At 39.8% G+C, this 15268-nt stretch overlaps 1 protein-coding gene across 2 annotated transcripts in view; it reads left to right on the top strand.

The window, feature by feature from the left end:
• parga (poly (ADP-ribose) glycohydrolase a) overlaps window positions 1-15030 on the top strand; it is a 28394-nt gene extending 13364 nt beyond the window's left edge. For both annotated transcript variants that reach the window (XM_085296774.1, XM_085296773.1), the window contains exons 10-18: window positions 3306-3385; window positions 3481-3541; window positions 4002-4077; window positions 7146-7293; window positions 11048-11126; window positions 11219-11327; window positions 11871-11976; window positions 13073-13201; window positions 13797-15030. In XM_085296774.1, coding sequence (XP_085152900.1) covers window positions 3306-3385; window positions 3481-3541; window positions 4002-4077; window positions 7146-7293; window positions 11048-11126; window positions 11219-11327; window positions 11871-11976; window positions 13073-13201; window positions 13797-13978 — 970 coding nt within the window. In that variant the 3' untranslated portion in view covers window positions 13979-15030. The remainder of the gene's footprint in view (window positions 1-3305; window positions 3386-3480; window positions 3542-4001; window positions 4078-7145; window positions 7294-11047; window positions 11127-11218; window positions 11328-11870; window positions 11977-13072; window positions 13202-13796) is intronic.
• Window positions 15031-15268: the final 238 nt, after the last annotated feature.

The following is a 15268-nucleotide window of genomic DNA, read 5'->3' as shown; positions in this document are numbered from 1 at the left end:
GGCGTTTAATGGATTCCCGCTCCAGTTTGACTCACCAGAGTGACTAGTTCATCGCTCGTCATGGTGGTGTTTGTCAAAATAAATTGGAAAATAAATGAACTTGCTGTGGAGAAAAAGAAATTCAAAGGTGGAAAATGGATATTATTAAAATGGAATAATCTTAGCATAACACACAAAATCTGCCCACAAACAACTCTTTCATGTTCAGGAGTTGAACAATCAAAATGGGCACACAGGTACATCTTTGACCCCTGATGGTTCTTATCTGTATCTGATACCATGATGCCATGACATTGCCTAGCAACTAGCTGCTAACAGGTTAAAATGACCCATTGGTAACATTTATGTGTAGACTGTGAAACAATGTAGAAGTGCCTTAAAGCCTCCATTCTATCTGAAAGCCACCAGATGGCGATAGCTGTAGTTGAAAAAAAAAAGACTTCTGGTCCTGTAGAAGTCTACGAAAGAGCGGCTTTCTGATCTGACCTTTGTAAACACTGTTGATCTGAGTTTATGGCCTCAGTCACTCATTTTTTGATCATATTGAATAAAAATTCATTTGAATTTGTAAATCTTCATTATATTATGTTTTAAAACTGGAGGCTTATCTGTGCTATGAAAACACATGTTTACTGGCTAATAGACTGTTAATCACAAGTCATTATCCAATGAGTGTGCGTTTTCACAGTCAGACGCAAGGCAATAGCAGAAACACTCAATTTCATCTTTCAGTCGAATTCCATTTGGTTTTTTTTATATAAGGCTAAATTACCACAACAGTCACCTGAAGGTGCTTTATATTGCCAGGTAAACCCCCATAATAATACAGGGAAAACTGCAAACAGTCAGACCATTCCCTATGAGCAAGCACTTGGCGACAGTGGGGGGAGAAAAACAGCCATCTGGTTCGACCAGTTGAGGGTGAATGAAGAGAAAATGTGGAAGAGAGCCAGAGATCTTCAAAACAGGACTTCAGCAACCATGGGCTGAATCCACCTTTTATACTGTCTATATATTTATTCCCTTTATCATCTTATAAAAGCACAATATGATTTGAATTCAGGCAATAACATCTCATTCATATCAATATAACTTGATTTATGCATCTTAGACTATATAGACAAAGTACTGGTCACCTACACATCACATCTACAGCAGCTGCTTGACAGTGGAAACTTATGCCATGAAGCTTCTGCCGCACAGTTTTTGTACTAATGTCAGTGCCAGCGGAGGTTTGCACTGTAGTTACTGAGTCAGCAGAGTGTTGGGAACCACTTTGCGCCCCAGCACTTGGTGATCCCACTCTGTAGCTTTACATAGTCTCCTGCTATCTGCATGAATTCCTAAATATTTCTTGTTGTTATAGTATTATACAGCAAATAACTCCCTCCTCTAGTTCAGAGTATTATGCATCTGCTCTGTCTTTAAGGTTCGATAGAATTATTTTACAAATCCTGTCATCCTACTAATTATCTTTGATTTGGTCCATATAACCTTCAGCTGCCTTATTTTATCTAAACCATAATTGCACTTTCAGTGTCATCTGTGTGTCATCTGTTTGAGGGCACGATATCTGTGTCTGTAATGATGTAAGTATTGATTTTAGTTGCAGCGTTGGCTGTTTCAGACCACTTGGGTCTGCCTTCACTGTCAGTATTTCTGCCTAGAGCAAAATACAGGAAAGGCCAAGAGAGGGGGAAAAAAGTCTTTGTGTTTCTGAGGAAACGAGACGAGACAACCGCTGCAGTCTAAAATGGGTCCTGGATCGTTACACGCCCTCCCCTTCTCGCAGTAATTGAGGGAGTGTCCGTCACTTTGCTTATCGGTTACACTAACGCTCTGTCTTGGGCAAACAGAGCAGCAAGCAATCTGCTGATTGCTGTTTTGGCAGAACTGTCGAGATTTGTCCTCTGTTAAGTGATGGATAGATTCAAGGAAGAGGATAGAAAGCAGAAGACTTGTCATTTTATGGCTTTTCTTTTCCTGGGTTTGAGAAGAAAATGACATAGGGAATTCCAATAACAGTTTGGTCAACAATGAAGGCTCATTAGTAAGAAATAAATACCCGTTTTTGTTTTTAAGTCATTGTGAGATGGTCTACCTTGTTTGCAAGGAAATAGCTGAACAGGTTATGGCAAAACTGTCAGAAATATTGTCTCCATATGCACTTTATGCAGTAGGTACGGTTATAGACGACAAGAACCAACTAATTACTGTCCTTAAATGAAAATTGCTGCAGTATATTTTGTAACAAAATCCTTCATAATTAGTAGTCCTTCTTTCTCAAGTGCGGTATAATTTGTGGCTATACTGTAAATCCCACTGTAATTTACTTGTTTCACTTACACTTTCTCATAGTCATGTTGTCCTCCAGGATACATTATGCCAAATTAACACTGACTAAAGGAACTGATGGGTTGAAGGGGTTCACAGAGGATGAGTAAAGTGCTGTGTAGAGAAAACCAAAACTGACATGAAAAAATTATCTTAAATAAATTGCTTTTTTTCTTTACTCACAGTAAGGCTTTTAGCAAATTACCTTTTCATTTAATTTGTTCCCTCTGTTTTTATTTCTTTACCGGTCTGAGCAGAAAGTGGTGGGAGGGAGAGATGCTGAACTATGGTTAGTCATCAGCTTAGGTCGCTTTTAATGGAGGGAGTGTACTAGAATGGGGGTGATTTAAGCTTTCCATCCAATGCTCTCTCCATCCCTCCACCCTAGTTTAATAGTAACTGAAAAACTGAAACGGGGCCTCAGGCAGTGCCGTTGTATGAAGGATGAGGGTAGATGGGAGAGACATCATGCCAGTTTGAAAGCGTGACTTCACTCATGTTCCTGTTGTGCAGTGAGCTTTAGATAATAAATGAGTGAAACATTAATGCCTCTCATCTTCTAAAATGTAACACATTATTTAATGTCAAAAATACAGGTGCTATTATAAAGTTTTGGAACTTGCCCCATAAAAATCTAAAATTAGACCTGAATTAGATTTGGCTTCATGTTCCATCGTAGATATTCTGGAAAGGTTATGCTTTCAGCATTGCTGTGGAAGTGTTGCTGTGATGACTTGCACTTCTACATCCCCTCCCGTTGGTCTACTGGATAGTTGGCTGGATAGCACAATGCCAAGTGTCACCATTCAATTTGTTTGACTGTTTATATGCCTGAACGGCATACAGACACTACTTTGAAGGGGAGATACTGTACATTTTACTCTTTTTTTCAGAAGTTGTATAAACCTTTTCATGTAGTGTTTTAAATTAAGTGTTTTTTAACTCAGACATGCATTTTCTTTTGGTTTCAGGTTGTTTGAAGGTCCTTCACCAAGAAAAATTGAGAAATTGAAAACTCTGCTGTGTTACTTCAGGAGAGTTACACAGACTAGTAAGCAATGAAAATAACTAACATAATGTTGTAGAAGTTGTTGCGCTTCCCTGTGTCTTTCAGTTGAATAACCTTTTGTCTGCTTTATTTTTAAGCACCCAAGGGTCTTGTTACATTTACAAGACAAACACTAAACAATCCACCAGACTGGGAAAGGTAATAATTACTTCTCTGGTTCCTTATGAACATAATAAACTAATGAAGTGCATTTAAAATAAATTATCTTGCGATTCATGGCATACTCTGTCCAAAACAAATAGTATATTCTGCATTCTGTGAAGGCATATAATTGTTGTAGGGGAGTAATTGTTATTTTAACAGGAAGTAAAACCCTGAAATTCTATCAAAGTTTCACTAAATCTTTCCTGAATAACTTTGAAGTGTGTTGATTTTGTCTGAGTGGGATAGTGACCATCAACTCCTCATAGCTTCTTTGGTGCTCATGTGCACAGATAATTGCCATTATATAAATTCCTACAATGAAAGTAGTAGTAGGACAGTGTTTTTAAAGGGTGGATTTGAAAGAGTAAAGGGCCCCAATGTGGATGAGAAGTCCACATGAATGTTGAAGTGTTTGTAATCGTTGGTTTTTTTTTCTCCCCTTTTTTTTGTCCAGCTCTCAGACTCAGCTGACACGCCTGCATATCACTTGTGAAGGGACAATTGAGGAACATGGATATGGAATGCTCCAGGTAGGAATGTTTTACCACACACTAAGCACACAGTTTTACCTCTGACTTCAGTAATTAAATACTTTCATGTCATCCATGTCTTGTTAAAAATATCCAAAGCACTTCTTAACAGCATCTTTTCTCTTTTAATGTGAGAATTTTAATTTTAAATACAAATAGTATTCTGCAGTTTTTTACTGTGGTTACACCTAATGAGTATGATTCTGTCAATCAGTCTATTTTTCTTGCTTAAAAAGTAAAAATATGACCTTCAGCTTTAAACCAGTTGTATGATTTTTGTGCATATCAATGCAAGTTATTGAATCTCTGTCTGCAGTGACTCACCCCATCTTCTTACCCCCCTTGTTGTTTCTGTGTAGCTGCCGCATTTATTTTACTCTAGTTGACAGCTGATGTATACACATGAGTAGCTCCGAGTGGCAAGGGTGGAGGAGAGGACCCTGGAGTGGGGGATGAGGGAGAAGGAGGCACACAGAGACAAAGATGACGTCGGGGATCCATCTCACTGGGGTGACCCAGTGAGCTTGGAGTCCTGTAGGCGGATTGATGGCTACCTCAGCAGGCTGGATATTGGTTGTGTGTTGAGTTTTGATAGGGCAGAGCGAGCTGTCATCCTGTCGGGAGGTGAGATTGAAGGGTGGGGGGTGAGGTTAGGGGTAAACCAGTGAAGGTGAGGAGTTGAGTGGCTGGTTAGAAAACATACACAAACCCACTGTCACACAGATTGACGTAGCTGTGGGCCACTGAGCAGAACCTTCACCCCTGACAAGCTGTTTAAATATCCGCATTGTGATTTGAATGGGATGTTCTCTTATGCGTGCCACAAAAACAAGATCTGGTCTTTCAAGGCATGAAGCTCAAGCACCACACTGAAAATACTTCCCCAAAGAAGCATGAGTCCTAGAAATAAGCACAAACATATCAGTTATTGGTATGGATTTATCTTATTTCAACAAATCCCTGGGCTGTTTTTTAAAATTTTATTTCTTGGACTCTATTCAGTGTAGATCTTGAACTTTGTGGGTAACAGAGAGGATTTTGAAATGTGGAAAATGTCATTAATATCAGTCCAGACTAGGGATGGGTATCGTTTAGGTTTTATCCGATACCGGTGCCAAATCGGTACTTTTGAAACGGTGCCGGTGCTCAAACGGTGCTCAAACCGGTGCTTAAAGAATGGAGAACACAAACTTTGTCCTAAACCTCTCATGTTTAACTGTTTTCCACTTTTTCTTTGGGCATTTTAGCCTTTTTAGCCAGGGTGAAGGGAGTATCTGCCATCAAACAAGAGGACAGCCGCATGTAGCTATGATGATGTTTGCTAGTTCACCTTACATGCATTAATGTAATAACGTGGTTAGCCTACTCAATGTAAATTAGCTACTCACGCAGAGAAGAACGGCTGCTGCTGCCACCGTCATCCGTCATCATTTCTGCTACACTGGCAGGGCTAGGGGCCAGGACTCTCCTCTTCGTGTTTTTGGGGGATGTTGCATAACAGGTAACCCACCCGCAGTAGATGTGCTCGGTGTGAGGTCTCGCAGCAAGCTATCAAATACGGCGCATTTCTGGGCTTTAAAAAAAAACGCTATGCGTCACCAGGTGTTTCATCGGATTTCAGGTGTTACCTCCTTTGACAGTATCACAGTATCAGCTTAAAGCACTTGTTGCTGCTGAGTTTGCATATTTTGCTGTGAAGTACAGCCAGACTTTTGACTGCTTCGCCTTGGACATTTTTAATCTGTAGCTCTGCTCTAACAGAACGTACGTACCTGGGCCCGCCTACTATCCTCGGAAACGTAAAATGATTGGCTAGAATCTAAAGTGTATCACAGCTCAGGAAAAAAAAAGCACCGAAATAAAGCACCGAAATGTGCGCTGCTTTTCGGTCTGGTTACTACCGTTTATGTCAGAACCCATCCCTAGTCCAGACTGTTATTTTGGTCATTTCATATCATTATATATGTATTTTTTTTAGCTGGATTGGGTTGAAGTTTTTTAAGACTGAAAAACATGGTCATGTGACTGCAAAAGAAGCCTGACTCATCACCACTCCACCACCGTGCTTGACATGGTTTGAGGTGTTTCTGCTGAGAAGCTGTGTTGGTTTCATCAAACATCTCCAAAGGACATTGTTCAAGAAGTCTTGGTGTTTGTTCAGATCCAACTTGGCAAACCTACACTGTGCTGCCATGTTCTTTGCAGAGAGAGAGAAGAGGGTTTCCCTTGGCAACCCTTCCATACTATTGTCTTTTTCTAATTGTATTGTCATGAACTTTCATTTTTAACATGGTAGCTGAGGCCTGTAGAATCAGAGCTGTAGCACTTTTCTTTTCTTTACCTGACTGTATATTGATTCTCAGGGTTTGTGACTTTAGATTGTGACACTAGGAGTTGGTGTCAAATTGGTTTGGTTGTAGTTTTTGACATAACTCAAATATGTTGTTCAGTCTTAAAAATTTCAGATGGACAAGTCCTTTACTTTTAGTAAGTTATAAAAGATGCAACTGGATAAAACGCAGATAAAGTTGGCAGACTGCTGAACAGCAATGACCTTTTATTGGCCGGTTCCTTTTTCTCTTTGTTGAATAAACACTGAATAGACAATGAATAGTGAGGCCTCTTAGAAAATGCAAAACTCAGACATGTGGGAAATCTGCACACATTCATGCACTGTAGATTTGAAGTACATCTTTAGACTTCATGGGTTGTGTTCTGTTACAATTTCCTGATTGGATTATTTCCATGCAGGAAGGATCATTGCAATGATCTTTATAGATTTATCTGATATAAATGGCCACAGTGGACAAAAGGATAGATAATGAGACACTAATTGAAGTATTTGTTTAAATAACAGGAGTGACAGTGACAGAATTTCACAAATTCTCTCATTTATACTGATAGGTCAAAGGGCAGTATGTCATACCGTACATGTCATGTCATGCAACAAACCAAATAGAAATCTGTATTTTTTTTAAATAAATGTTAATTTCAAGTTTGAGGCCAAACAAATGTCCTTCTTTTTTTCTTTTCTTTTTCTTTTTTTTTTTTTTTTTTTATTTCACTAGGTGGACTTTGCCAACAGGTTTGTAGGTGGTGGAGTCACAGGACATGGACTGGTCCAAGAAGAAATCAGGTTCCTTATCAACCCTGAACTCATTATCTCTCGCCTCTTTACTGAAGCTCTTGAATACAATGAATGCCTCATCATCACAGGTGTGTAGTTTCTTTCTTTTTCTCACACAAACATATGTATTTTTAAGTCTTGAGGCTTTGATTTGTATGACATTTTTACTGGGAACTTGATCACTGCAATCTATTTTTTTTTTTTTTTTTAGTTAAAGAAAAAGTGATTTCATGTTTTGGGGTTGTTTTCAGATGGATAAGAAGGTTGTCTCCCTGCTCTTTCTGCCTGGGGAATGGGTCCTGACTTTTGTTTGTGCTTACAGTATGTGCTGAAAAGTTTTCTTGGAGTCACTGAGCAGGACGCTGTAAGAGTCACCATGTGGGGACTTTGTTGTCCTCCAGGGGATCTCCATGCTCACCTGGGCAACAACAATGAGAGCCTGATGAGCATGATCCTCCGGAGAGTCCATTTATTAGTTAGAACCTCTGATTCAGAAGGAACAGTGTGGTTTCAACCTGGTTGTCAAACACTGGAAAAGGTCTTGATCATCTCAAGGGAGTTTGACTAACGGTTTTCCCTGGGATGTCCTGTGGGATGTTTTTCAGGAGTATTGTGTATTTGGCCTCTTGTTTTGGGCTATAGCTAAGTGAAAGCATGCTATGCATTGCTGCCACTTAGTTGGGCTTGTTTGTGGTGGGGTTTGGGCTCTGCCAGGTCTGCCCTTTGTCACTGGTTGTCTTCATAACTTTCATGGGTAGAATTTTGAGGCATAGCCAAATAGCGGCTTGTCTCTAGCTTGAGGGCCTCAGAATCACCTCTTTGCTTTTTGTGAATGAGGTGTTTTTTTTTTAAATTCAATGACTAATGGCCTCCTGGTCATACTGGACTGGTTTGCAACTGAATGTGATATGGTGGGAATGAAATTGGCAAGTCAATTTTGAGATAGTAGTTGTTGGCTGGAAATGGGTGGAGGGCTCACTCAGTGCTCACTCCACTTGCTGTCTCGAGTAGAGGAGCTGTGCAGCGTTCGGTACAGTGTGATCTGTGGTGGTGGTGAAGAGACGGCAAAGCTATCAATTTACTGGTTGATCTACATCCCTACTCTAATAAGTCAGTAGCTTTAGCTAGTGACTGAAAGAGTAATTTTGTGGACATAAGTGGGGGAAGTGAGCTTCTTCCGAAAGGGCTCTCCTATAAAGATAGGATGAGGAGTCATTTAGGAGGGGCTCAGTATTGAGCTGCTATAGTACCTTTACATATCAAAGGACATGGTCGAGGTGGTTTAGACATCTGACTAAGATACTTACAGGCACCTTCTACAGGTATCGCCTACCAGGAGAGGATGTGGCGGAGTCAGGACGTGCTTGAGAACTTACATCTGTTGGTTGGCTGTTGGTGTCCCCCTTCTATACCGCCTTTCAGAGCTTGAGGAGGTGGTTAGGGAGAGGAAAATCTAGAGTACTGATCCTGCAACATAGAAATATTGTCATAAAATGGATGGATAGATGGATAGATAGATTTATTGATTGTGTAATAATACTTGAGTATCAATGCAAGCTGTCCCCTTATGTAATGTACATGTACTGGATTATTTCAAGTAGAAAGTAAACACTATTACAAAACATATAGAACCACTAGACACTGATATATGGTGTAACCAGACTATAAATACTCTACATTTAATTTATCTTCATGCCATGGGGTATATAGGCTATTATTTGGCAATTATTCCTTGGTATTGTGTTGGCTTTCCTCTTTCTCCAATAGAAACTAGACACATCTATGTATCTCCCATGCCTTTCTAGTATTACATTTTGGTTCAAACCGGTGTTTCGTCCATCACTGAGTTATTTTCTCCTGTTCATTGAGCTCTTTGTGTTTATTGGGCTCCATTTATTTTTGCCCTCATACTTCCTTCCAGTCCGAAGGTAAATCCATTGCATTGATTCAGATGGGACTGCTTGGTTATCCTTCATTTCTCCCAAGCAGAATTGCTCTATTTTTCAACCTCCAACTCAGTGTTTCGGTTATTCTTTCCTCTCATTTGCCTCCCTCTTGCAATTCTGGTCATCCTACCTTTTCTTTTTTTCTTTTCCATGCCTCACATCTCGACAGTGTCAACAGAAAGAAGTATGTGCAGATTAAGATATGCAGACGTGTGGAAAAAATATAAACACTTACTTTGTTTTACTGTTTTGATGCTTTTATTTCATAAAATGATCATTTTGAGACATTATGCTGTTTGATAAATTCATCTTTTTGGCATGAGAATATATCTTTTTGACTTAAATCGCTCAAAAATGCCTGCTATTGATTGATTCTGTTTTTTTGTAAGGTGACACAAATCTGAAAAAAATTAAAATACATTTGCATTGTCGGATGTCCCTCGGCATACTTTATATGCTTGTTATTTTGGTCGGTTGAAAAGTAGAAAAAACAAATAGGATGACGTTCATGCTGCTGGACCACTTTACCAAAGAAACACACACAATGGAAAAAAAAAAAACGAACTCTGTCAGCAAGCCAATCGTTGTCTGTTTTTATGTGGCGCCATGTTGTCTTCCTTGAAATTCCTATCTCTCCCCAGTGACCTTCAGGTGGTTAGTCGCTGTCCCCCTCTTTCCCTCCCCTCATAGTGCTTCCCTCCCTCTTCCATCCTCCTCCTCTCCACTTAACTTTATTACATTTGGACAGAAAAGAATTTATAGCCCAACTAAGGTCATTGCTGCACTAATGGAATGGGCCAGTTATGCCATAGATTCATTAAAATCTTCAGTATTCCTTGCACGAATGCTGTGTTTCCTCTTAAAGTCCCATTTCTCTTGCTAGACTCTTTTCTCTTTTGTCGAGTTGATCATATTTCTTCATCTTTAGCGATGCCCTAGCACAAGTCTTCAAGTGCATCTGGAACTTTAATGTCAGAGTACTTGTAAAACAAAACTCAAGTCTAAGTTTGAATGCCCACTGGCGTTTTACACCGGAAGACAAGGTCTGCGATGCAATCTCCTGATGGACGTCAGCATAGCGGGATGCCATTATGGGCGGTTGCCAGACTGAAGTGGCTCAAGGTGAATAGAGAGGAGGAAGAATTTTGGTGGACACAGTGATATGGGCAGCCTGTTCTTTGACGTTAGGAGTCGCTGGTGTTGTGGAAAGCACTTTAATTGCAGTGCTGGACCTGCAGTGGCACAGTATCCTTTAAAGCAACTGCTCCTTTTGTTTGCACAGCCAGTGCCTTACTAGAAAACGCAATTTCTGTGGAAACCAAAAAAGTTTTATATGTAATGCAGAAAAAAATGTACATTAAAAATTTTTTATTAAATATTTGCAAAATTATCCATAATTGCTGGTTTTTGTTCTAGTGGCTTCTGCCCATTAACTTAAGAAACACTTTCTCATACTCTGCTCATACAACTTTAGTTCACATGTTTAACTTCTACTCTTCAACAAAGTGTAATATAACCACATCATTCCTAATGTATGGAGCCTTTAAGGGGCAGCCTTTTCAGAAAGAAGCATAGGTGTATTATTCTAACCCTTAGGACATAACCCTAGGTGTTACAAAGGACTCAATCTCTTAAAAACACGGGTGTGTCAGTAATTAATTTTTGCTTGTTCTGTTCTTACATTTTCTCCCAGTTGTAGCTCAAAGCTTTTCATTTAAAACCCCATAGCAGATTACTTATTAAATCAGTGGGCTTTATTCGTGACAATTCAATATAAGCTGATACTCTGTATGCTCATGTGGAGCATAGAAAGCGCTAAATTTGATTTTAGAACCTGCTGTGTGCTTTGACTGCTGAGCAATGAGTAATATTGTATTTCCCTTGTCTTATACTGCAGGAGCTGAACAATACAGTAAATACTCTGGCTATGCTGAGAGTTACAAATGGGTGGGTATCCACAAAGACGAGACACCCAGGTAATTTTTTCTCTCCCCTCCATAGGATTATTTTTGTGTTTGTTGGTACTTGTGCTGATATTTTAAATGTAAAATCTTTCTTTCATTCCCAGGGATGACTGGCAGAGAAGATGTACAGAGATTGTGGCCATTGATGCTCTTAAATACAGGCACTTCCTGGAACAGTTTCTGCCCGAGAAGATGACCAGAGAACTCAACAAGGTGAGGGAAGATTTAGTTCAGCGGTTCTTTTTCCAAACATGTTTGTGAAAGGTGGCAAGAAACCTATAAAGTGCTGCTCTAATTTGTAGTACCTTTTTAAAGGTGTCAGTGCGATGGTGCCGAACACGGCCGATGTTATATTGTTTTTGATAAAATGTTCACTACCATGAGCTTTGACATTTTGTCTGGTACAGCTGCTAAAATCTAAGTGATATGTAAAACCGCTTAACTGCTAAATACTACATATCTCTCAATAGTATTACTCCCAATTTACTGCAGTTTTTTTTCTTCACATGACTAAGAAAAATATATATTATGCACTTTTTTAACGGACTTTTTTCTCTTCTCAGTCGAGTAAATGCTTTATTGCATATTTTTATATTTGCTTATGGTTCAGCCTGAGGGTTAACACTTGCCCCCACATTATACATTAATGTGATTTTAATTAATTTTAATAGACTCTGAGAGATCATAGAAAAGACTGTACTGTTTGTTTGTCTTCCCCACTCTTACATCCTTCTCCCTCTTTTGTTTTCGTTCCAGGCATACTGCGGATTCCATCGAAATAATGCCAACAGGAAGCACCTCTCTGCAGTGGCCACAGGCAACTGGGGCTGCGGAGCTTTTGGCGGAGACACACGGCTCAAAGGTATAATTGGATGATTTATGGCAACAAAATCTATAAACTAGGCTAGCATCTGTGTCACATTTCTTACGTTAAAAATTTAAGGCTGGATTCCCAAGACTGCAGTGAATATCAGTAGCTCAAACTTGATCACGGCATCTCCCAGTCAGTAGAGCCCCTGCTGAAGGACTTTCAGCATTTATGTAGCTAATGGTGTACGACAATTTCCAAGATGCTGTTTCTCTCAAGCCTCTCTAGTCAATTAGAAGCTCTCCCAGGGTGTCACTCTCCTGTCCCTTTTCAGTCTTTTATAGATCATCTGACACATTTATGTTTTCCATTAAATGGGCGATTGATTACAGAGAAAGACGACCATAAATCCAGCTGATGCTGGTCTCAGTTTGCTTACACAACATCAGTCTTCATAAGCAGGGAGACCCTTACTGTTGTTTTTTGGCCAATTGTGTGTTGGATGTGCAGAGTTTTCTGTATGCCTAAATTCATGGCGCATGTACCCTGTTTTTGCTGTGCACATCAGTGCTTTAAGGCTGTGCTTCTGGACTGTTGGATTTAAAACTGAAGCTGCTAATTTCCTCTGCAGCATGCTATGAATAGATCCCCTGGACTTCACATAGTCCCCGAGGATGATATTAGCTTCCGGGGGGCCCCGCCCATTAGCTCCAGTGTTAGCATAGTTGGTATTTTTGGAAGCTAATAACTGTATTTTACATGAAAGTCCAGGAGCTGACTTGAGATGTGGTATTTACATAACACTAGTCGGGTATTTTGAAGTAAAGATTACAGAGCTTTTGCAAATGATGTCATTAATCTGAACTGTATAACCATTCTGTTAAATATTTAAAAATCATGAAACCTAATTTGCAGGAGCTCAGAGACTGAATGCTGTTTACGAGGCTATTCTACCAACACTGGATTATTTACTCCACTAATACAAATTGCCACTCATGTTCTTTTATGCCACAGGCTGTACGTTATCTGGCTTATTGACCAATTATTTAGTCTGTCATGCTTTTCAGCGCTCAATTACACCTTTATAGTTTTATTCTGGAATGTTGTCGCCTGAATTTTCGTCTTGAAATTCGCCTTCTCTCTTTTTCAGCGCTGATTCAATTCATGGCAGCAGCAGAGGCTGGGCGAGATGTGGCGTATTTCACATTTGGAGATGCTCAGCTGATGAAAGATGTTCATGAAATGCACGCTTTCCTCACCGAGAGTCGGGTCACCGTTGGTAAGATTCACACAAAAGACGTTTGTGGCTAAGCTGTGGTCACTCAGTAGAATTATTAGAAACAGGAACTTTTTGCTTTTGTACCTCAAGGGAGGTTTTCCTTCTTGGTGTCATTACAGTACTGTGTGTATAAATAACAGCACACACTCCATGGGTATGTTAAGGTACTCTACCATATGGGCCATATCCCCGCTCCTCAGCCCATCCATTCAGCCTGAGCCGCAGAGTGGATTACTGCCTAAACTGGCCCCGGCCTCTTCCCTCTCCCTCTCTTCATTTTTCTTCTGTTGACATTTATTGAAGCCTTTCAGAGAAATTCCCCTCTAGCCATCCATTTCCTAAAGTGGAGCTACAGGGGGGGGGGTTGCAGTATGCGAGTGCGTATGTGCGCTTGCTTTATAAATGAGCCCGAGTACACCTTCATTTTTTTTTTCTTACCTGCTTGAGTGTCTGTTTCTCTCGTTCACGATTCGTTTGTGCTTTTGGTCCTATTCTCTTAAATCCCGTCTTCCTTACATGTTTCTTGACCGCGTCCCTTTTGTCTCTCCTCCACCTCTCTTCCCCTCTCTCCACCACCCTTTTTTTACCCTCACAGGGCAGCTGTACGACCTTTTAAACCAGTACTTCAACGAGGTGTGCAAGAATTGTCACACGACACGACCTGACGTCAGCCTCTACAGATTCATCTATGAGACAGTCTCTTCCCCAGCAGCCTCCGACACCTTGAACACTGCTAAGGATTCTGGGATGTCTCCTGTGACTTCAGACTCTCATTAACAGGAAAACAACTGTAACCTAATCTTACCTCCCTTCTCCTTTCACACTTTGTAAAAGAGGCAGTGTGCCCTTAGTATTGTGGTTACGGTCACTTGTTTTCCCTCCCCCTCTCTCTCTCTCTCTCTCACACACACACACACACACACACACACACACACACACACACACACACACACACACACTTTAAGTTTGTGATCCCAACATGCAAGCTATCAAAACACATTTCTGCCTTTCTCACTGGTGGTATTATAGGAATCTCATAGTATGGCACCAAATGTGGTGACTTTTTTCAGAGACTTATAGCAATAGTAAATCCTGGTTGCTGTTCTTTCTTTAGTCCAGATGTAATGTGGAGGGTTTGGTTTTTTTGTTTTTATTTTACACACTAAATACAAATATGCCCAAATATTCATCATATGCATGGTTGTGAACAAATTTCACCATTGATAATCCAGGACATGATAATCCTCCGTGGTTATCGTGTCTTGTATTGTGTTTGCTACACTTTCTGGATGAGTTGTGTTCTCTACTTACTGTACCCGGGCTATGGTGAGGTGCCTGAATGAGATGCCATTCTGTAGTCTATGCATGGGTAACATTTATTTATCAAATATTCTACAAATATATGCTGCTCTTTTATATCCTGTCTGATACCGAAGTGTAACATACATATTGTCCTTAAGGCATATTTTACTATGGATCACAACAATCAAAATGATCACTAGTAATGTAAATCATCTCAAATTAAACATACAGGAAATTTAAGCTCACAGTCTAGACGTTTCATTTTACTCTGAACAACTTCATTTGCTACATACAGGGGGATTGAATAAAGTTAAAATGGCACGAACAATATTTTTGTTATATGTTTTTACACAACATTTATTTTGGGGATCACGTTTTCTATTATTTACTGTGTTTTCTGATTGGCAGTGTGGATTCTATTTAATGGGTTTGGTTACATTAAAGCCTGTGAGTATTGCATAGAACTGTAATTTAGGCTTTTAGGTTGTACGTTTTATTATAATTTCTTAATAAAAGTATGACATGTATTTCTCTGCTCTGCGTTGCGTTTCCCTGCTCAAATAAACACGGTTCACTGAATAAAGTGATCGCCACAATGTGAAATTTAGGCGCAATGATTGAACCGAAAATTCTTTAAAGAGGTCGTTCTGTAGTGTAACATTATGTAGTTTCTATACATCAGGGTAATGTAATTATCCATCAAAAATAACAGATTTTGCTGCAATCTCGGGGCTTCGTCCAGTTTGGAACAGTGTCTTGGCACTG

The sequence above is a fragment of the Mchenga conophoros genome, linkage group LG13 (assembly GCF_057382185.1).
Source record: "Mchenga conophoros isolate Kocher_MC1m ecotype Shallow Benthic linkage group LG13, M_conophoros_male_GT1.1, whole genome shotgun sequence".
Taxonomy (NCBI): domain Eukaryota; kingdom Metazoa; phylum Chordata; class Actinopteri; order Cichliformes; family Cichlidae; genus Mchenga; species Mchenga conophoros.
The sequence above is the reverse complement of the archived record's forward strand: the minus strand, read 5'-3'. Positions and strand labels throughout refer to the sequence as shown.